A 20,829-nucleotide genomic window follows, 5' to 3' on the forward strand; every position below is an offset into this window, starting at 1 on the left:
GAGGTCGGGGCTGGGTTGAGACGTTTTTTCCCCTCCACCCAGTGCCTGCTCCCTACGGCCCCGCTGCCAGCTCCCCCAGCCCCGCCCCCGCCTGGCACCGGCGGGCAAGCGGCTGCGGCGGCAGGCAGGCCGGAGGCGGTGGCGGCGTGCGTGTCTAACCTCTGGTATTGCATGTTCTGGGCAGGGAAGCGAGGGCGTCGGAGCAGTGCGGGATCGCTAGAGAGCAATGTGGAAGTAAGTAGGAGGCCCTCGTCGCTGGCTGTCCTGTGCCGTCCCTGGTTATATCTGTGGCCTTTTTGTTTTCTATTGTGTTGCTCTTCCTTCCCCTTCCCCAGAGACACAGCCTCGGCCCTCCCGCCCTGCCTGCTGCCCATGCATGCGGCTTCTCCTCTAGAAGCATCCGTGCCTCTCACCGCTTCACCCCTGCCCAGCGGCGGGGCTGCTCTGGATTGTGCATTCATTTCCACCGAGCCTAGCCCCCGGCTCCGAGCATGGTTAACCGCCCTGGCTTTCCACCCCCGTTCCGGGCCCGCCCCTCGCTCCCCCTCACTGCCGGACGTGCTGCTCCCTCGGCTTCCCCGCGCTCTGCCGTCCCATGGCTTCCTCCCGAGTTCGCTGGCTGTGTCTGCGGTCAGGACACCATGGAATTGCCCAGCTAGGGTGCGGGAGGAGCGTGCCAGAGGAAGTCAGGGCGGGTTTCATGAGATTTCATTCATCCTCCATCTCCAGCGCCGTCCACGCCGCCGCCTCGACCGGCAGCTCTTCCTCGGACTCCCCCTCTTGCCTGGTTCACAGTAGGGAGCTGGGCCTGGCCCAGGACGGGCTGCAAGGCCGCCTCCTGCGGACCCCCGCCGGGGCAGGGCCAAAGCTCTGAACCAGTTGAGAAGGGCCTGAGAGCTTAGGGCTCAGCTTTACACCTATCACGCATCGCCCTCCTAGCGCACAGACACCCCACCCCACCGTGTCCCGAGACCACAGGCAGAAGAGGTACGGGGGCGCGTGCCCCAGAGCCCGGCTCCTCCACAGTCAGGAGGCTGGCCCCGTGCCTGCCCCCTCCGGCCAGGCAGTGGACGGAGGGCTTAGCACAGTGGGTGACTTCAACATGGAAAAAGACGGTTCTGACCTGCGCTCTGAGATCTTTTAATTTTGATTTCTATGAATTTCCTTTTTAGGGGTCCATCATTAGCAGTCCTCACATGCGCCGGAGAGCAACATCAACACGAGAGTGTCCATCTCGCCCCCCCCAGGCCATGCCCAACTCGTCCTCCCTCCTGGGCTCCCTGTTCGGGAGTAGGAGAGGGAAGCCCCCTCCGCAGGGCCCCCCGCCACCCCCCCACCCCGCACACTCAGCCGGTCACCTCCCGGGGCCCACAGAGGGCCTGCCTCAGGCCCCGGCACACGGGCACCACGCCCAGTACTGCCACATGCAGAATCCACCCCCCTACCACCACCACCACCACTACCACCCGCCCTCCCACCTGCAGCACACCCACCAGCATCACCACGGGCCCCACGGCGGCCACTACGGGGCCCACGCCCACGGCCACCCCCCGCTGCCCCCCACCCACGCCGGCCATGGGGGGCACCCCGCGCACCACCACGGGCAGCCCCCCGCCCCGCCCCCCCCCACCAGCAGCAAGGTCAAACCCAGCGGCATCAGCACAATCGTGTAGGCGGCCTGGGTGCCGCCGCCCCAGCCTCCCCAGCCGAGGGCCGCAGACCGGCCAGGGCGCCACACCGCTGCTCCACGCTCCCCTCGGCCTGAGGGGCCTCGAGCCCCCCGCTCGCCTTCCGTGGAGCGGAGCTCCTCACTGGACCTAGCCTTGGCGCCGGCCGCGGGCGCGTCCCTTCACCCCGCAGGAGGGGCCTCGACGCAGCCCCAGTAGACACAGGCCTGCCCCCCAGCGCTCTGCCCGCTCCCGACACACATCTGACCCCCAACTTAGAGAAGACATGAGATCTAAAAAAGCAGACAACACAGAACTTACCCCCAAAACTTGCTGCATTATTGCTCTGTTCTTGACAATGGGCAAAAAAATTAAGTAGACCTGATATGGTTGATGAAAATACGTAAGTAAACTTTATATAATATAAATATATAAATATATAAATATATAAATATCTATACTGTATAGGTAGTGTTTGTGTGTGAGAGACGTGCATTCAGTCCCCGTTAGCCACATAGACCTCCACCTCTCCCAGGAAGACAGACGTAGACGAGGGTGAGAAAGGAGACCACACTCCCCTGCTAGAACAAATTCCGGTCGTCCATATCTCCATAGAAGCAGCGCCCCTCCAGGGCCAGCTGAACCCCGCACGACCAACCATTACCGTGCCAAGGAACGTAGCGCTCCCTGCAGGTCTAAAGACGCCCACACCGCTTCGTGTGAATCCTTACTTATTAACAGTGCGATGCTAGGTGACCGGTGTTGTAACTGCAGGTGAACAGCTGGGTCGGTCACCTCTGCCATCGCCACTTGGGACATTGGTCCCACAGATCCTTAGACACAACTGTGAATTCCATGTTCCACATTCCTCTTCTATGCACATGGAGGACCAAGCCCCAGCCCTCTGAGGGCTCTCATCCTCGACCCCATAACCCTGTCATCCCGTCCCCAGCCACACAGGCAGGAGCCGAGTGTCCCGCGGGGGCTCTGCCCCTGCAGGGTGGTGTGCACGCTGGCCAGCCCAGGGCTGTGTGTCCCCCGTGTTGTGCGCTGAGTGGCAGCCGTGTGCTCGCGACCCCGCCATCACCGCGGCCACCCTGGCGACTCTGGCCAGGCGGCGCCTCCGCCACCCCTCACGGCCCCCGAGCTGCCGGGCCCCATGCCCCTGCGTGTCTTGTCGCTTCTGTGTGTGACGCCATGCGCTCCCCGGGGCTGCCCGCTGCCCGCGTCCGCTCCAGTCACCCATGGCCGTACTTTGCAGTTTCAGCCTTTCCAGCCACTGCAGCCTCCCGTGCCGTGCTCCTAAGCCTGGGACCCGAGGACTACCCACGGCCCTGCCCAGGCGGGGGCCGCTCCTTCAGAAAGGCCGCCGCCGCTGCCGCCGCCTGACCCCAAAGCCCGCTCTGGCTTTGTCCCCTGGCCGGGGTCGCCAGCTTCCCTCCTTCCCCTCATGCCATCAAGGTCACGAACCAGCAGATCTGCAAGCTCAGCACTTTGTTAGCACAGAGCGCAAGCCCAGCGGCTGGAGGCGTTTTGTCCCACCCACCCTCGCTCCAGTCCTCTCTGGCACCCGCTCAGAGAGCGGGCGGCGGCGTGGGTGCACGCAGTCCGGCCCGGTGTGTCCCTCGCCGACGGGAGGCCTTGTGCATGCCGTCAGCACCAGCCGCGGGGCTGTGCTCTGTATTGTACATTTGCAAAAATACCAGTGTTACTGTTGACAAATAGTTGAAGTAAAGTGATAACATATTAAGTATGTCGGCTTCTCTTCACCCTCTCTGTACAAGGGTCGGGTCAACCTGTAAACAGCGGTGGTTCCAGGAAACACAGCTGTCGGCTTCAGGGTTGCTCTTTCTGAAATGGCAGCGTCGCTCCCAATGCACTCATGCCAGGGTCAGGCCGGGACCCGTGCGTCCCAGGCCAGGATCCCGCCAGCCCTGCAGCCACTCGGAGCTCCGCCCCCAGCGCTGCCCTGCACTAAGCTGGGCTGCATCGCAGGGGGTGGGCAGGGGCCAGGAACAGGCTCCGAGAAGCCCCGTGGGATGGGGAGGCTGGGACAGTAGGCCCTCCCTTGGCAAGCGGAGAAGTGTCCCGCAGGGCCGCTGCTGGTTGAAGGTGTGGAGCTTGGCAAGCATGGCTGCTGGTGCCTGCTGTCACCCAGCCTGTGCAGGGAGAGGGCTGAGGGCCGAGCGTCTGCCGCCTGCCCGTGCCCCGTGCACGAGCCACCCTGGCCACCCAGAGGGAGAGCCGGTGATGGCCGGCGCCCTCGGGCAGGCAGCTGCCAACATCATAGGTCTTTCCTGGAACAATAGGGAAATCATAGATTTGTATTTTTCAAGTTTCCACATGAGTTGCCTCAGTGCTCCAGCTGTGGCTCGAGACCCTTTCCAGCACAAGGTGGCAGGAAGGCGTCCTTGTGACAGCTGGCCCCTCGTCAGTATGCGAAGCACCATCACCCTTCCGCCCGAAGGCCCCAGGACAACACCACATTCCACCACAGTGGTGGAGATGAAGACAGCTGGGCACATGGGGGTGACCCGGAAGGTGCGGGTGGGCGGGAAGGGCGGGACTGAAGGGGAGAAGGAAGCCAGAGGGGAGGAAGGAGAGGGAGGAATGAAGAGGGGCAGAGGGAATGAAGAGTAGATGGAGAAAAGGGATGGCAGGACAGTAGGGCAGGGGGTGATCCCCGGCACGCAGCCTCTGCGAGGGGGTGCTCACACATCTCAGGAGACTGCTCAGCCCCGCAGGCTCCCACGCCCCTCCCATCTGGAGGCTCTGGAACACCAAGTTCAAGCCCGCAGCCTGCTTCCTGCTCCCCCAGCCACAGGAGCAGCTCACCTGAGCTCATGCCACATCCGCTGCAGCCCCTCTGGCTCACATGGAAAGAGGGAACGCCCAGACATTGCTGGGCTCCCGGGCCTGCACTGGTGCCCTGAAGGACTAGCTGCTCTCCAAGCTCTCTGCAGCCCTGGACCTCAGCTGTCCACAGCCACATTGTTCAGGACACTCAGCTGTGGCCACCCTCCCTCCAAGGCTTCGGCTCCAGCTCTGGGTATGCTCGGGGCTGGCGGCCCTGTTACCAACTTACCTTCCACCATGAGCAGCTCAGCCCACTCTACCCAGGCAAAAGTCCCAAGTTACGCAGTAGACCATGGTCTACTGTGCTGCCGCCAGGCCGTACCCAGAGTGAGAGCCTCCAAAGGTGGAAGGAGGTCAGGGCTGCTCGCAGGTGGTCATGGGTGGCCAGACGCTCCCACCGGGGAGTCACATTTCCAGCCTCTTGAAGCCACAGCCAGAGTGGCTGACTGCATATGAAAGGGGTGAGACTTCCCAGGGAGAAGACCCCAGAGCCTCCAGGCTCCTCGCCCCTGGGCAGCGGCTGCAGGCCGGCTGGGCTTGTCAAGGAGGAAGGGAAGGTAGTTCTCCGGAGGGGCTGCGTCCACTTTGGTCTCTCTGACTGATAACCAGGACCATCTGAGTCACTCTCTCTCCCTCAGCCCAGAACTCAAGTGAATCTGGTTACGTCCCATTCAGCCTTGGGCCAGCTTCGGTGCCATTTCCTGATGAAAATTCTCTCCTGGACCTCAGCCACACCTTCACTTCATGGGCCACTGAGTGTGAGCCAGACTGCTCAGGTCTCCACCCCTCACTCACCACAGGCGTGGCTCCACATCCAAACACCAGGGCTGTGGAGAGGCCCCTGGAAACAGCTCAGGTGGCCTAGCGCTTCTCACTGTCGGGGAGGAGCCCGTTGCTCGTCTGCTGCAGGTCTGAGCACAACAGGGCCTGTGGTTCTGTGTGCCAGCGGCTGCTGACTCCCCAGCACAGCTCGTAGGCAGGGTGAGTGCAGAGCCAGTGCATCCAGGAGCCAGCCTGGGGTCTAGCACAGTTGTACTGGACATTTGCCACTCCCAGCTGTACTGGCTCTGTGTCGAGGAGGTTTGGCCCAAGCTAGATGCTGGCAGAAAGCGCCAGTGGGCAAAGGCTAGAGTTGTGGCTGCTTTGGACAGGCCCGGGCAGAGTGGCTGCATTTGCTGGTGGCAACCCCAATACCAACTGCTGTCCAGGTGCCTACTGGGAATGGTACCCTAGGCCTGCCCAGGGGCTCCAGCACACCTGGACTCCCCCAAGGACACTGCCACACGGTGCCATTCTCTCAGAGGAAGTTGCTCAGCCAACGTCGTTAGCTGTGTTAATAAGAAACAGGAAGCAAAGAAGCAGCATGGCATGCGTTCAAACAGCATGCTGTACTTCATAAACATGTCAATGCTCTGTGTCAGGTACAGATTCCCCTCTGAGAGCCACCCATGGGCCCGAACAAGAACCCTGGGGGCTCGAGTGCACCTAGGCTGGGCACCTGGGGGACACTGCTCTAAAGGAGAGCCAGACGCTACTTATTCTTCTCTTTCTTATTTATTTTACTTGCTGTGTAGTCTTAGCTGGCCTCAAACCCACAATTCTCCAGCCTCGGCCTCCTGAGAGCTGGAATAATGGAGGACACCTCCACACACGCTGCCAAAGACTTTTCTCAGAGACTCCAAGTCTGGAGGTCACATTAACCACCTTTAAAGGATCGGAGGAGTCATGTACAATATCGCCTATATTTTATTTTATACTTCTCTGGAAATGGAACTCTAAACAGAGGTTTTACTTTTTAAAAAAACAACAACAAAGAAGAAAGAAAAAGGAAAACAAAAGCAAGCAGAGGCCAAGCGGAATGCTGGGAGCCGGGTCTGCGGGCACGGGAGGAGCCGCGCTCACAGGGACGCTGCAGTGGGGTCCGTGGGTGCAGGGCAGCGCCAGGGTGCTCCCTCCTCTTGTCCCACCCCAGCGTGGTGCGTGCCAGAATAAACACCCCAGAGCACAGGCTGCGCCTCCAGCCAGACCTGCCCGCGCTGCACACGCGGCCCTCACACCAGCCTGACTCCCACTCACACCTTTGTGGGCCAGGCTCCTGGCCCAGGGTTCTACCTCAGCTCAGCTAGAGCTGCAGTGCCACCGTGCAAGCGAGCGAGCGAGCCTCCTTCACGGCTGACCAGAGGCCACTGCAGGGCCAGGCCCATCCCGCAGGGGAGACCATGCCGCTGGCCCCGTTGGTGTAAGGGAAATGGCCACTGCGCACATGGAGGTGACCAGGCCTCATCAGGGTGGCCCAGAGGCCAGTTCTGAGAGGCCACTCAGCTCTACTTTGCTTCTCAGTAGCCAGTCCAGAAAGAAGCAGAGAGCCAGAAGGCCAGTACCCAGCAGGTCCCCCAGTCCTGTGAGGTAGGGGATACAGTGGTTGTCAGGGTCCAGGGCCTGGTGCCAGGCCAGCCGAACCATCACCTCTGCCAGGTACAGCAGGATAGTCACCTGTCAGAACAGCAAGCACACATCAAAACCAAGTTAGAGTCTGCAAACAGCCAAGAAACACCAGCTGGTTTTCATGGGCAGGAGCCAAGATAGATGTCAAGCCCAGCCTAGGGCCAGAACTAAGTGAGGCAGACCCCTGCTCTATCAGCCATGAGCAACACAGAACAGTCATGACCCAGAACTGACTCACTGCTCAAGCCTGCTGAACTGTGCCCAGGCAGGCTCTGGCTCAACCTCCTTCACCCTAGAGATGATCTCAGGCTTACTGGTAAGTGTGGCGCACTGAGTAGTGTGATGTATGCAGTGAGTAGTGACATGTACAGTGTTGGTGTACAGTGATTACATGCAGTGTGGATATAAAATATGCAGTGTGAAAGATAGGTGGGTGATTTATGAGGTGATCACATGCAGTATGCAGCTCTCAGTGTGCAATGTGAATATGTGTGTAGAGTTCACGTGCAGTGCACAGCTCCCAGTGTGAGGGGTGCAGTGTGAGGTGCAGTGTGAGGGGCAGTGTGAGGGGCAGTGTGGGGTGCAGTGTGAGGGGTGCAGTGTGGGGTGCAGTGTGAGGGGTGCAGTGAGGGGTGCAGTGTGAGGGGTGCAGTGTGAGGTGCAGTGTGAGGTGCAGTGTGAGGGGCAGTGTGAGGGGTGCAGTGTGGGGGGTGCAGTGTGAGGGGCAGTGTGAGGTGTGCAGTGTGAGGGGCAGTGTGGGGTGCAGTGTGGGGGGTGCAGTGTGGGGTGCAGTGTGAGGTGCAGTGTGAGGGGCAGTGTGAAGTGCAGTGTGGGGTGCAGTGTGGGGTGCAGTGTGAGGGGCAGTGTGAGGTGCAGTGTGGGGTGCAGTGTGTGGGGTGCAGTGTGGGGTGCAGTGTGAGGTGCAGTGTGGGGTGCAGTGTGTGGGGTGCAGTGTGAGGGGTGCAGTGTGAGGGGCAGTGTGGGGTGCAGTGTGGGGTGCAGTGTGGGGTGCAGTGTGAGGGGTGCAGTGTGAGGGGTGCAGTGTGAGGGGCAGTGTGGGGTGCAGTGTGGGGTGCAGTGTGGGGTGCAGTGTGGGGTGCAGTGTGAGGGGTGCAGTGTGAGGGGTGCAGTGTGAGGGGTGCAGTGTGAGGGGCAGTGTGGGGTGCAGTGTGGGGTGCAGTGTGGGGTGCAGTGTGAGGGGTGCAGTGTGAGGGGTGCAGTGTGAGGGGCAGTGTGGGGTGCAGTGTGGGGTGCAGTGTGGGGTGCAGTGTGAGGGGTGCAGTGTGGGGGGCAGTGTGAGGGGTGCAGTGTGAGGGGTGCAGTGTGGGGTGCAGTGTGAGGGGCAGTGTGAGGGGCAGTGTCAGGGGCAGTGTGAGGTGCAGTGTGCAAGGTGCAGTGTGCGAAGTGCAGTGTGAGGGGCCGTGTGAGGGGCAGTGTGAGGGGTGCAGTGTGGGGTGCAGTGTGAGGGGTGCAGTGTGAGGGGCAGTGTGAGGGGCAGTGTGAGGGGTGCAGTGTGAGGGGTGCAGTGTGAGGGGTGCAGTGTGAGGGGTGCAGTGTGAGGGGCAGTGTGAGGGGTGCAGTGTGAGGGGTGCAGTGTGAGGGGCCGTGTGAGGGGCAGTGTGAGGGGTGCAGTGTGAGGGGTGCAGTGTGAGGGGCAGTGTGAGGGGTGCAGTGTGAGGGGTGCAGTGTGGGGTGCAGTGTGAGGGGCAGTGTGAGGGGTGCAGTGTGGGGTGCAGTGTGAGGGGCAGTGTGAGGGGCAGTGTGAGGGGTGCAGTGTGTGGGGTGCAGTGTGAGGGGCAGTGTGAGGTGCAGTGTGAGGTGCAGTGTGGGGTGCAGTGTGAAGTGCAGTGTGGGGTGCAGTGTGGGGTGCAGTGTGAGGGGCAGTGTGAGGGGCAGTGTGAAGTGCAGTGTGGGGGGCAGTGTCAGGGGCAGTGTCAGGGGCAGTGTCAGGGGCAGTGTGGGGTGCAGTGTGCAAGGTGCAGTGTGCGAAGTGCAGTGTGAGGGGCCGTGTGAGGGGCAGTGTGAGGGGCAGTGTCAGGGGCAGTGTGAGGTGCAGTGTGCAAGGTGCAGTGTGCGAAGTGCAGTGTGAGGGGCCGTGTGAGGGGCAGTGTGAGGGGCCGTGTGAGGGGCAGTGTGAGGGGTGCAGTGTGGGGTGCAGTGTGAGGGGTGCAGTGTGGGGTGCAGTGTGTGAGGTGCAGTGTGGGGTGCAGTGTGGGGTGCAGTGGGGGGGGCAGTGTGGGGGGCAGTGAGGGTGCAGTGTGCAAGGTGCAGTGTGCAAAGTGCAGTGAGGGGCCGTGTGAGGGGCAGTGTGAGGGTGCAGTGTGAGGTGCAGTGTGCGAGGTGCAGTGTGTGAAGTGCAGTGTGAGGGGCCATGTGAGGGGCAGTGTGAGGTGCAGTGTGCGAGGTGCAGTGTGCGAAGTGCAGTGTGAGGGGCCGTGTGGGGGTGCAGTGTGAGGGGCAGTGTGAGGGTGCAGTGTGAGGGGCAGTGTGAAGTGCAGTGTGAGGGTGCAGTGTGGGGGTGCAGTGTACAGCTCCTAGTGTGAGGGGTGCAGTGTTCTCTATGTCTGGACCTTGCTTTCAGGCTTGAACAAGTTGAATAAACTGCATTGACTCTTGGAAGATGGGGACTGTGTGCTACATGTCCAGGAACCTCTACTCTACCCCACCCTGCTCAGAAGCTCCACTGGGACAGGGAGTGAGCCTGCCCACTGGGAAGCCACTTCTCCAGCCCAGCCATCCCCACCTGGCCCAGGCCCGCCAGCAGGCACAGCACCACAAAGGGCTTCACCTGGCCCAGGCCCGCCAGCAGGCACAGCACCACAAAGGGCTCACCTGGACCAGGCCCGCCAGCAGGTACAGCACCACAAAGGTCTTGCTGTTTATCAATGAATGGCCTTCTACCAGGTAGATGATGTAGAAGAAAATCAGATGACCAGGGACCACCAGGAAGAGCAGGACTCGGGCGGACATGGAATTGGTTTCTGGAGGAAACAGAACCAAGAGTACATGTGGCCTGCCTGGCAGGGTCCACCTTGCAGGGGGCAGGCCTGAGGTCACCTTGCAGGGGACAGGCCTGAGGGCACCTTGCAGGGGGCAGACCTGAGGTGGAGAGAAAGGCAATTGGGGTGAGGCTTTGAAACCCAACAAGCAGCACTGTGGTGAGCTCCCTGGGTGGCTTAGGTTTGGTTTTGCCTTGGGTATCTCAGACTGTCTGCAACCCATAATACAAAGACGGGTGACAGCCTCAGTGCAGGTCTGCTTTATCCAGAAATCTAAGAAAGGAGCCGAGCCAATCAGAGATAGCACAGGTGCAAGGTGGCCGTGACACCTCCCCTCGCTGGGGTCAGTGCTGCCTCTGGGGCACAGAGGGCTCCCCTACGCCGTGGCGCTGGGGACCACTGAGACCATGGGGCAGCCTGGCAGTGCCCCACCCCCACCAGGGTGCTGTCGTGAGGAGCTGCACTCCATGAGGGACGCCCTTGGGAACAAGGGTCCCTTTGCACGTCCACCCACCTGGCTGAGAGAACTGGGTGCTCCTCCTCTTGTGGTGCAGGGCCAGAGAGAGAGAGATTTAATAAGACCTGGAACCTTGTTACACAACACCACAGTTCCAGATCCAGCCTAAAACAACTTCCCACACCAACAGCAAGAGGAGCCCCACTTTAGAAAAATAACTGCAGATCCGAACGGAGAGGATGCATGTCAGACTGTCCTAAAACAACTTTAAGGACCATGATGAGCTTGCTCCCTGAAGCATGAGCAGTTACCACAGAAACACTGGAAATCAACTTAAAACCAAGCAGCAGGTAACAAAAGAACCAGAAGATTCCAAGCAGAACCAAGGGAGAATTACAATATCCAGAACTTCCCAATAACTCAATCAGCTGACTGAATGGCAGGATGGAGAGGACAAAACAAAAATAAAGGGGTCAGGCACCAGTGGCTCACACCTGCAATCCTAGCTACTCAGGAGGCTGAGATCTGAGAATCACGGTCCAAAGCCAGTCTGAGCAGGACAGTCCATGAGACTTATCTCCAATTAACCACCAAAAGGCTGGAAGTGGAGCAATGGTTCAAGTAGTAGAATGCTAGCCTTGAGAGAGAGAGAGAGAAAAAAACAACACCTCAGGAACAACAGCCAGCCCAGGACTAGCACAAAATAAATAAATCAGTAAACTTGAAATCATATCTGGAAAAGATAAATCTACAGATCCAAGGAGCCTAACAAACCCAAAATACACCCTAAAAAATCCACACTATCATCCAGCTTCTACAAAGTTGTGAGATAGCAAGACAGGACCTCTGAGTTTGCACCGCAAACAGGGCCTGGCAGGGGGTGGGAGTGGCCCAGTTTTCAGGGGTCAAAAACAACAGTGGACCCGTAGTAGTGCACCAGTGAAAACACCCTCAGGAATGTGCCAGCACACCTACCCTAAGTGATGATTAACAGCAGTTTTTTAAACCAAGAGGAGATGACACAAGGGGAGAAAACACGACAAAAGACATTTTTGTTAAAGCCCCTCCGATGACTGCAGTGGTTCTGAGAACGTCACCCAGGCAGGGCCCTTTGCCCACTGCCCCTCTGCTCATCAGAGAAGCACTTCCAACCCTATGGCCACATCTCCTCTCACGCTTGTCATGGGGCTTGAACTCTGGGCCTGGGCGCTGTCCCTCAGCTCTTTAAGCTCAAGGCTAGTGCTCTACCTCTTGAGCCACAGGGCTACTTCTGGTTCTCTGATGCTTAATTGGAGATAAGAGTCTCATGGACTTGCCTGCCCGGTCTGGCTTTGAACCAAGATCCTCAGTTCTCAGCCTCCTGAGTAGCCAGGATGACAGGTGTGAGCCACCAGTGCCCGGCTCCTCCCATTCTTTCTCACTGCACCTTTGCTGCTGCCCTGGAAAACGTCAGTTTATAATCATAGGCTTGTTTCTTTTGTGGTTCTCTCTCCTGCACATCTACCTGTGAGGGAAGAGGTGGGCTTATGTTTCCCACTGTAACCCACAATCTGACCACCTAGCGCCTGACAGACATTCAGTATGTATTTGTGTCCATGAATGAAATAAATGCACTAATGAGTGGATGGATAAACTGATGAATGATGGATAAGTGGATGGATGATGGATGGATGAGTAGATGATAGATGGATGAGTAGATGATAGATGGATGAGTGGATGGATAATGGATGGACAGAAGGAAGGAAGGAAGGGAGGGAGGGAAAGAGGAAGGGAGGAAGGGAGGGAGGGAGGGAGGAAGGAAGGAAGGAAGGAAGGAAGGAAGGAAGGAAGGAAGGAAGGAAGGCAGGCAAGGCTGTTAGTCAGCTGTTCAGAGGAGGGGCTGGGACCCTGAAGGTGCCCCATGCTGAGGTCAGCATTGGTCTCAAACATCAGATTCTCATCTGCTAACAGAAATGACCCTGTGGCCTCCAGAAGACATGAGACCCACCTGAGGTACAGAAAGTAGAGCAGGGGTTCGGACAGAACTTTTTCATCTGGAGAGGGAGAACACCAGGGGTGCTCCAAATGTGTAGAAAGGTGGAGACCCGGCTGGTCTGGATGGCCACCAGGTTGCCACCAACTCCTGCAAGGAAAAAACAATAGAGTTTCCCTCCTCTATCCCAGGCTCCGGGGTTCTATCTCCTCTTTCAAGGTCACTTCCTCCAGGAAGTCTTCTTTGATTGATTCAGGATGTGATGTGCTTTACTTCTCTCTCCCTCAATCTTGCATGACTCCCAGGTAGTGTGGCACAGACCAAGAATGAGGTCCTGTCTGGCCAGCTGGTGCTTTAAGGGAGGGAAGTGGGACAGGCAAAGCAGGTTCTCAGAAAATATGTGTTGGTGTCTGGTGGTGATCAGACCTAGGGAAGGAGTGAGTCTGAGGGAAGAGGAATGGAGAGTGGATGGTTTAACAAAGGCTTGAAGCCTGGGCACAATGACTAGCTCCAGCAAATCCTAGTTACCTGGGGATCAAAGATTGGGAGGATTGTGGGCAAAAAATTCACAAAACCCTATCTCAACCAATAGGTCAGGGATCTGATGGTGCAGACCTGTTATTCCAGTTGGACAGGAGGCATAAGCAGGGGGACAATGACCAGTCTAGCCCCAGGAGAAGTGACCAGGCCAGCCCCAGCCGTGGCTGCTAGGGAAACCCACTGCTATCTCAGTCTTTGTTGTTTTGTTTTGTTTTTGTGGGTCGTGGGGCTTGAACTCTGGTCCCGAGCATTGTCCCTCAGCTCAGCTCAAGGTGAGAGCTCTACCACTTGAGCTACAGCGCCACTTCAGTTTTCTGATGGTTTATTGGAGATAAGTCTCATGGACTTTTCTACCCTGGCTGGCTTTGAACCTTGATCCTCAGATCTCAGCCTCCTGAGTAGCTAGGATTACAGGTGTGAGCCAGGCACCCAGTTTTCAGTCTTAGTTTTTAAGAAGACAGAACTCAGATTTTTAGGTGTAAATGTCTGAGTGTTACTGTCACCAATGACTCTCACAGAAAACAAACCAGCAGGGCCTGGCACCCATCTCTGAGGACCACATCAGAGTGCACAGGGGAAGCCAGAGTAGACTCTGTGCTCAGCTGTGGGCAAAGCTCAGACCCTGGCAGTTCCTGTGAGGTCTCCTTTCATCTTAGGAAAACCTACCCCACAGCCCAGGCCGCCACCTGTTCACAACTTGGCTGCTCAGTGGCCTTCAAGAGCCTGGGTCCAACCTGGGACTGGTGTTCAGGCCCAACCATCCATGGGGATCTCCCATCCACGGGTCATAGGGAGCCCTTGAAACACTCACCACACATGACGGGCGTAAATATGGCCATGCCTTTGTACTGCTGCTTCGATGCGGTCATGCTCAGGATGAGCCCTCCAACACTGTGGAGATAACAGGTGGCACCAAGCTGTCAGAGCAGGCCCTCAGCAGCCCTGTACCACCCACCGCCACCCCCAGGCCTTCAGAGTGGACTCCCAGCAGCCCTGCACCACCCCCCCGCCACCCCCAGCCCTGCACCACAGAGCAGACCCCCAGCAGCCCTGCACCACCCCCCGCCACCCCCCAGCCCTGCACCACAGAGCAGACCCCCAGCAGCTCTGCACCACAGAGCAGATTCCCAGCAGCTCTGCACCACAGAGCAGACTCCCAGCAGCCCTGCACCACCCCCCGCCACTCCCCAGCCCTGCACCACAGAGCGGACCCCCAGCAGCCCTGCACCACAGAGCAGACCCCCAGCAGCCCTGCACCACCCCCCGCCACCCCCCAGCCCTGCACCACAGAGCGGACCCCCAGCAGTCCTGCACCACAGAGCGGACCCCCAGCAGCCCTGTACCACCCACCCGCCACCCCCCAGCCCTGCACCACAGAGCGGACCCCCAGCAGCCCTGCACCACCCCCTGCCACCCCCCAGCCCTGCACCACAGAGCAGACCCCCAGCAGCTCTGCACCACAGAGCAGACCCCCAGCAGCTCTGCACCACAGAGCGGATCCCCAGCAGCCCTGTACCACAGAGCGGATCCCCAGCAGCCCTGTACCACCCACCCGCCACCCCCCAGGCCTTCAGAGTGGACTCCCAGCAGCCCTGCACCACCCCCCCGCCACCCCCAGCCCTGCACCACAGAGCAGACCCCCAGCAGCCCTGCACCACAGAGCAGACCCCCAGCAGCCCTGCACCACCCCCCGCCACCCCCCAGCCCTGCACCACAGAGCAGACCCCCAGCAGCTCTGCACCACAGAGCAGATTCCCAGCAGCCCTGCACCACCCCCCGCCACCCCCCAGCCCTGCACCACAGAGCAGACCCCCAGCAGCCCTGTACCACAGAGCGGATCCCCAGCAGCCCTGTACCACCCACCCGCCACCCCCCAGCCCTGCACCACAGAGCGGACCCCCAGCAGCCCTGCACCACAGAGCGGACCCCCAGAAGCCCTGTACCACTCACCCGCCACCCCCCAGCCCTGCACCACAGAGCAGACCCCCCCAACTTGCCGCCCCTAGCCCTGCCACCACCTGTCTGCCACCCACCCCCAGATTCAGCAAATTGCCCCTCCTATCCACAATGTCTGCTGCAGTTCCAGTAGACCCCAGGGCCTCTGCACCCCTGGTTTCTGTCTCCATCTCCATCCTGAGTCTTGGTGCTAACTGCAACCTTTTACACAAGGACCGAGCCTCGGCTCTGTTGCTGCTGGGCGGACACAGTACCCTCACTGTGGCCAAGATGACAATGTTGCATCATTCATGCTCCTCCTGGAGTTCAGCAAAGGCTTGCCCACCTCTTAGATAACTTAGAGATTTGGAGAAAGTAGATCCATTGATGTAAGGTTCCTGAAACCTTCTAGAACCAACAATTTCTGGACTTCACTCAACCTCTTTTGCCTGAGGTTTAGGGTAGAACATGTTACAGTGGACTAGAGAAGCCCCCGTCCGGTGTCCAGTAGGAAGGGGTGGAGGAAGACAGCCTGGTGGGCAGAGACAACCCCACCAGAGACAGGCCTCTGAGGTTGCCGCAGCAGCCACGCTGCAGACAGCGGCCACAGAGTCAGCAGAACCTCAAGGCCAGGGAGAGGGACTGTGGCCTACATGGAGGTCTCGAGGCTGCAGGGAGCAACAACAGCCTGCTTGAGTCCTGGTCCAGCACTGGCTTTTGTAAAAGCCACAGCACCATGTTGGGGAGAATTTCTGGGCTCCAGGGTGCCCATCAGATCCACCCTCCCCTGCCCTGTCCACTTGGCTCTGCCTGGCCCCCTGGTGCTCTGTAAGCAGGGTGCAGATCAGACAGCGAATGAGGCCTTAGATTTTTGGTGAAAGAGACAATGAAAGCAGAGATAAAGGAGTCCAGGAGCTATTGCCACACATCACCAGGACCGCACACCACTGCAGCCTCCTGGGGCACTAGTGTCACCTGACTCGCGGCCCCACGGCCTCCAGCAGGCCAGGCAGCACTTGGAGCACTCACCTGCTGATGACCATGGCCAGCACAATGGGGAACCACCCAAATTTTAGGATCTTCATGATTGGCGGGTTCTGCTTGGCAATGACCACCCAGAGCGGGGTCAGAGCCATGAGACCTGCGCAGGCCAGTGGTGTCAGGTACCAGGTGTCTAGAACAGAAAGCACATACAGCTCATGGGGCATGGATGGCATGCAGCCTGGCCTCAGTGCCTGCACACTATAGGTGAGAGGCTATTGCTCACAGGGCCAGAGACCCCCATCTCGTATTTGTTCCAGCACGGTGATGTGTACGTAAACCCTATGCTCAGGGATCGAGTGGGCAGCCAACTCTCCCCTCAGCTGTGAGGACTTATCAGGTCAAGACCCCTGACTCCTGAGTGTACCAGAAACGTTCATAGACTCATGGGAGAGACAGACCAGACAGTGGTGGACAGACTGAATCCTAGGTCATATGCTGGAATAAGCGGGGGCCAGTGGAGGGCAGAGAGAGGGTCTGAGAATTCTTATTCCTTTTACAATAAAATACAAATAGTTAAGTCCTATGCAAATCTGCTCATTTTGATTCAGTTTGGTGGAAGTTCAAAGTTAGGTTATTGGTTCTGATTCCTATGAATCGTCCCTGTCACTTATACAAACCTTGAGTCTCTCTCAGATGATGAATTACCAGGGAGTTGGTCTACAGCTGGGTCAGGAGTAGCCCAGGTACCTGGCTGGGTCTGGATTCCCCTGGGGCACGGTGGGAGAATCAGCGCTTTGAGGCTATTCCCTTTGTCTAGACCAGTGGCCTCTGCTCCTGCTGGCCTCATCCCTTCAAGACACAACCAAATGGCCGGAGCAGCCTCAGGTCCTCAACAGCCTCCCTGCCCACCTCCGTCCCACAAGCAGAGACTGGCACCCATGCCACAGCTGGAGTTGTGCTTTTCTTTCTAACCTGGTTTCTGCACAGTGACCCCAAGCTTTGGCACTGCAGGACTGGACTGGTACACGGTGCCACCCAATTGAAATGCCCATGATGGGTGCCCCTCCTACCTCTGTGTTGGTACAGGAAGCTGCTAACCAAGGCCAGAATGGACAGTGTGATGAGGTCTCCCAGGCTGGCCGCAATGGGTGTGGCAATGTTGTCTGGGTTGACACCCAGTTTTCGAGCACCGATCACTATGCAGACCATGAGCAGTCCTGCAAAGAAAAGGGAGGAGGCTCAGGAAAAGGGAGGAGGCTCAGGGGCGGTGGCCCCAGGAGGGCTGGAGCCCCCAGGGGCCTTGGCATGGAAGAGCTGCTTATCAACTGGCTCTGTCTACCTCCCCAGAGGCATAGTGGACTGTCCCACCCACAGTTTCTCAGCCACCCTGGAGGCCTGAGGCATCTGGAGTCAGATTTGGCTTTGTGATCTGTGCACATGACATCAGAATGGCCCAAAAATATCCCAGACCAGGGCTGGAACCATGAGGATGTGGAGCTCACAGTCACAGATGAGGGGGTGGGCCCCACGGATGGGAGGAAGAGACAGAGGTGGCTGGAGTCTAGATGCCACCCTGGTGCTGGGAGCTCAGCTTGGCCCTCTGAGGTCCCTTATCTCAGGGGCCTGCGTGCTTTCAGCGGACACTGATTATCAATGCGTGTCTTCCCAGGACGGGCAGTGACAGGCAGGTGACAGAGTGTGGCTCAGAGATCTGACAGGAACCCCTATGGATGCCAGGACCCTAAGGCTCCTGCCTGTCCAAGAACCCCTGATGGTACAGACTTCTGGCTCCATCCATCCCATCCACTGCTCGGACTGGATGCAGAAACTCACTTGGTTCTTTAAGAAAATACTCTGCATCATGGTTATTGGAGGCTTAACACATCACTAGGAATACTGTGACTCTAGAAATAATTATAGCAAGGGCCTGGCTTCACTCCCCAACACCACGCATAAAAAATAAACGAGTCACCGGGTAGTGGTGGCTGGTGCCTATAATTCCAGCAACTCAGGAGGCTGAGATCTGAAGATCATAGTTTGAAGTCAGCCTGGGCAGGAAAGTCTATGGGACAGACTCTTAACTCCAATCAACTACTCAAAAGAAGCTGAAAGTGGCACTATAGCTCAAGTGGTAGAATGTCAGCCTTGAGCAAAAGAAGCTCTGGGACAGCGCCCTGGCCCAGACTTCAAGCCCCAGGACTGGCATGCATGCATGAATGCATACATACATAAACAAGTCACCCAGTGGTGGTGGCTCAGGCCTGTAATCCTACCTACTCAGGAGCCTGAGATCTGAAGATTACAGTTTGAAGCCAGCCTGGGCAGGAAAGTCTGTGAGACTCTCATCTCCAACTAACCATCAAAAAATCAGAAGCAGAGAGCTGTGGCTCAAGTGATAGAACACCAGCCTTGAGTGAAAAAGCTCAAGGGTGATGTTTAAGCCCTGAGCTCAAGTTCTTCCAGAAAGGAACAAAAATACATAAAGAAACACATCAGGACAATTATAATCACTCCCTCAAAACGGTCCAAAGCCACTGTCAGGAGCCAATTTGTGCCCCATCTGTGGCCAGACCTGCATCTTCTTTTGAAGTGTGTGAGAAGGTGTGCAAAGGCTGAGGCCCTTACACAGACAGCGGGGAGGGGTGTGCCACGGCCACAGCACAGGGCAGTGCTGGGGTCCCAGCAGTCTACCCACATACTGAGGATGCCTCCAGGTACTGGAACACATGGGCTCACCTAAGGCAAAGGCAGCGAGGAAGGCGGTGATGGCACTGCTGGCGCACAGCAAGGCCACCTTGGCCAAGTCCAGCTCCTCCCGAGACACGGTGCCCAGCAGCAGGGCAGCCATGGCAGCCAGGAGCCCCACGACGGTGGCTTGCACCTGCAGGGCACCAATCAGACACATGAGGCCCTTTAGACCCCCACCTGCCACTGCCTTTCTCCCACCTCCTCGCTTACCTAGAGAGATGTACTCGTCCCTCACCACTGCCTCTGTCCTTCACCCTACAGTCTGCTCACAGCTTCATCAACAGTAGCTAAGACTCAGTTACTCAGTTACATGGAAATACACACCTGGGCAAGACCTGGAGCACACTTAAGTAAAATCTATGCCCACAGCATCACTGCCCACACTGTCAGCCACGGCTTCAGGCCTGGTGCAGAGGCAGAGCCACACTAGCCACAGACCCGCTTCCGTGCACACAGACAGCAGAGAGGAGCATGCAGAAGTGGCTGCTCCTGGCGGGGCTGGGGCTCAGCCCCTGGGGGCCCCAGAGTGATCCCTGGGCAGGCAGCAAAGGGACAGAGGACAGAGACAGATGTGCTGGGAGCAGCTGGAGGAGGAGGAGCCCTGAGTGCCTGGGGTGAGGGTGAGGGAGGGGAGCAGCTGGGGAGATTTCAATTTCTTGGTTGGAAAATGGGGAGGATGTGTCCCAGCCAATGTGACCAGGGGATGGCAGTGTGTGAGGCAAAGTTCTAAACTAGAACCACGTGCTTGAGCTAAGCTACTTAGACAAGCACTCAGGATTTTGGAGGTGTTGGTCCATGGTAGGTTGGCCTCATTGCTTTTGGGCTTGTGCATGTCAGAGCGAGCCCACACCCCTGTAGCCAGAGGAAGCAGTGACTGAGCCCCACAGCACCCATCAAGGACAGGACCAGCGACCTAAGGCCCCAATTAAGCTCCGCTTGTATTTTTTTCATTTGATTTTTGAGACAGGGTCATATTATGCAACCTCAATCTTGCAATCCAGCCTCCCCAGTGTTAGGATTACAGGTGTGTGCCACATGCCAGGTTAGTTTCTAAGGGCCTTACCATTTCCAGTAGTCCCAACAGGGACCCATTTTCTACTGCATGGCCCTTTAGAGGATACTGCAGGCAGGCAGCATTCTATACAGATGCCCCAGACTGAGAAGGGACAGGCAGCAGCAGAGACAGGTCCTAGGTCCAGGAAGGAAGGACCCTAGACCCTCAGAAAAATTAAGGCCCCTTACAAAAGGCAAAGTCCAAGTTTATCAGCTAGAGGACTAGGTGAGCTGTGTCTTTACCTTGAAGGTGCTAACAGCAAGGCTACTCATAAGGAGAGTCCTTCAAGGACCTGACTTGGGATGAAGCCATAAGGGGCTGGAGGATGGGAATGTGGATCCCAGGACAGGCATCTCCTGCAGGAGGCTGTGGTGGTGTCCGGAGGAGGGCAAGCCTCTGAACTGCTGTAGGAATGTAGTCTGGTAGACAGATGGCCAGTGGACCCCTGTCCTCAAAGCTCAGTTTGGAATGCAGGACAAGGTTTGTGTTGCCTTCTCCCACCCAGACTTTGCCTGCTCCAGGTCCAAGAAGGAGAAGTGTCAGTCTGACAAAACAGGAAAACAGAGACTGACCTGCACAAGGGCGAGGTTGCTGCTGATAACTCTGCGTTTTTCCTGGGGGTCATCAATTTGCCCGGTATTGGCCTAGGGTACAGAAAAGGGACATAGTATGTCTGGCTGGACCCAAAGCAATGGGCAGTCACATAAGAGAGATAAGAAATACCATTCCACCAACATAAGGACAAATCACCCTGCTTGTCAGTGGCCAACACAAAGCTTCCTCTGTGGGTGGGGATGGAGGAGAGGACACAGGCCCTGGAGATCTAGGTAGGCATCATGGGACATCCCTCCAGGCTGTCTGTGAGATGCTCACATCCTGTTTAATGACACACAGAGAGAGTGGACAGATACAGGAGACATCCACACACAGTTGTAGAGAGAGGGCAATGGTGGCTTATGAGCACCAAATAAAGACTGAAAAGCTATTATGAGACAAAAGACATTCTCTAAAAATACCAGGGTCAAATCAACAAGATGCAACAATTATATACACACCTACTGAATGTACATCAGTTGATGTAACCACATGGGGCAGACACTGAGCAAACTGAGGGCAGAACAAACAAGTTTACAATTACAGCTGGGGACTTGAGTGCCCACAGTCAGTAACGG

The 20,829-nt window shown here is 57.7% G+C and overlaps 2 protein-coding genes across 12 annotated transcripts in view; one reads left to right on the forward strand and one right to left on the reverse strand.

Moving 5' to 3' along the window:
* The window catches only part of LOC138822741 (IQ motif and SEC7 domain-containing protein 1), a 220,784-nt gene extending 217,364 nt beyond the window's left edge, over positions 1-3,420 (forward strand). For 6 of the 9 annotated variants that reach the window (XM_070015662.1, XM_070015664.1, XM_070015667.1 and 3 more), the window contains 2 exons: positions 185-234; positions 1,173-3,420. In XM_070015662.1, the coding sequence (XP_069871763.1) occupies positions 185-234; positions 1,173-1,673 (551 nt within the window). In that variant the 3' untranslated portion in view covers positions 1,674-3,420. The remainder of the gene's footprint in view (positions 1-184; positions 235-1,172) is intronic. The other 3 variants (XM_070015668.1, XM_070015669.1, XM_070015671.1) reach the window with 2 other exon arrangements.
* A 2,831-nt stretch (positions 3,421-6,251) lies between these two features.
* The window catches only part of LOC138822743 (solute carrier family 41 member 3-like), a 35,319-nt gene continuing 20,741 nt past the window's right edge, over positions 6,252-20,829 (reverse strand). For all 3 annotated transcript variants that reach the window (XM_070015672.1, XM_070015673.1, XM_070015674.1), the window contains 8 exons: positions 20,230-20,301; positions 18,592-18,736; positions 16,926-17,072; positions 15,901-16,045; positions 13,748-13,827; positions 12,412-12,546; positions 9,801-9,949; positions 6,252-7,016 (listed from right to left, as the gene is read on the reverse strand). In XM_070015672.1, coding sequence (XP_069871773.1) covers positions 6,807-7,016; positions 9,801-9,949; positions 12,412-12,546; positions 13,748-13,827; positions 15,901-16,045; positions 16,926-17,072; positions 18,592-18,736; positions 20,230-20,301 — 1,083 coding nt within the window. In that variant the 3' untranslated portion in view covers positions 6,252-6,806. The remainder of the gene's footprint in view (positions 7,017-9,800; positions 9,950-12,411; positions 12,547-13,747; positions 13,828-15,900; positions 16,046-16,925; positions 17,073-18,591; positions 18,737-20,229; positions 20,302-20,829) is intronic.

The sequence above is a fragment of the Dipodomys merriami genome, unplaced genomic scaffold, assembly GCF_024711535.1.
Source record: "Dipodomys merriami isolate MVZ:Mamm:240054 unplaced genomic scaffold, mDipMer1.0.p SCAF_114, whole genome shotgun sequence".
In the NCBI taxonomy this organism is placed as follows: domain Eukaryota; kingdom Metazoa; phylum Chordata; class Mammalia; order Rodentia; family Heteromyidae; genus Dipodomys; species Dipodomys merriami.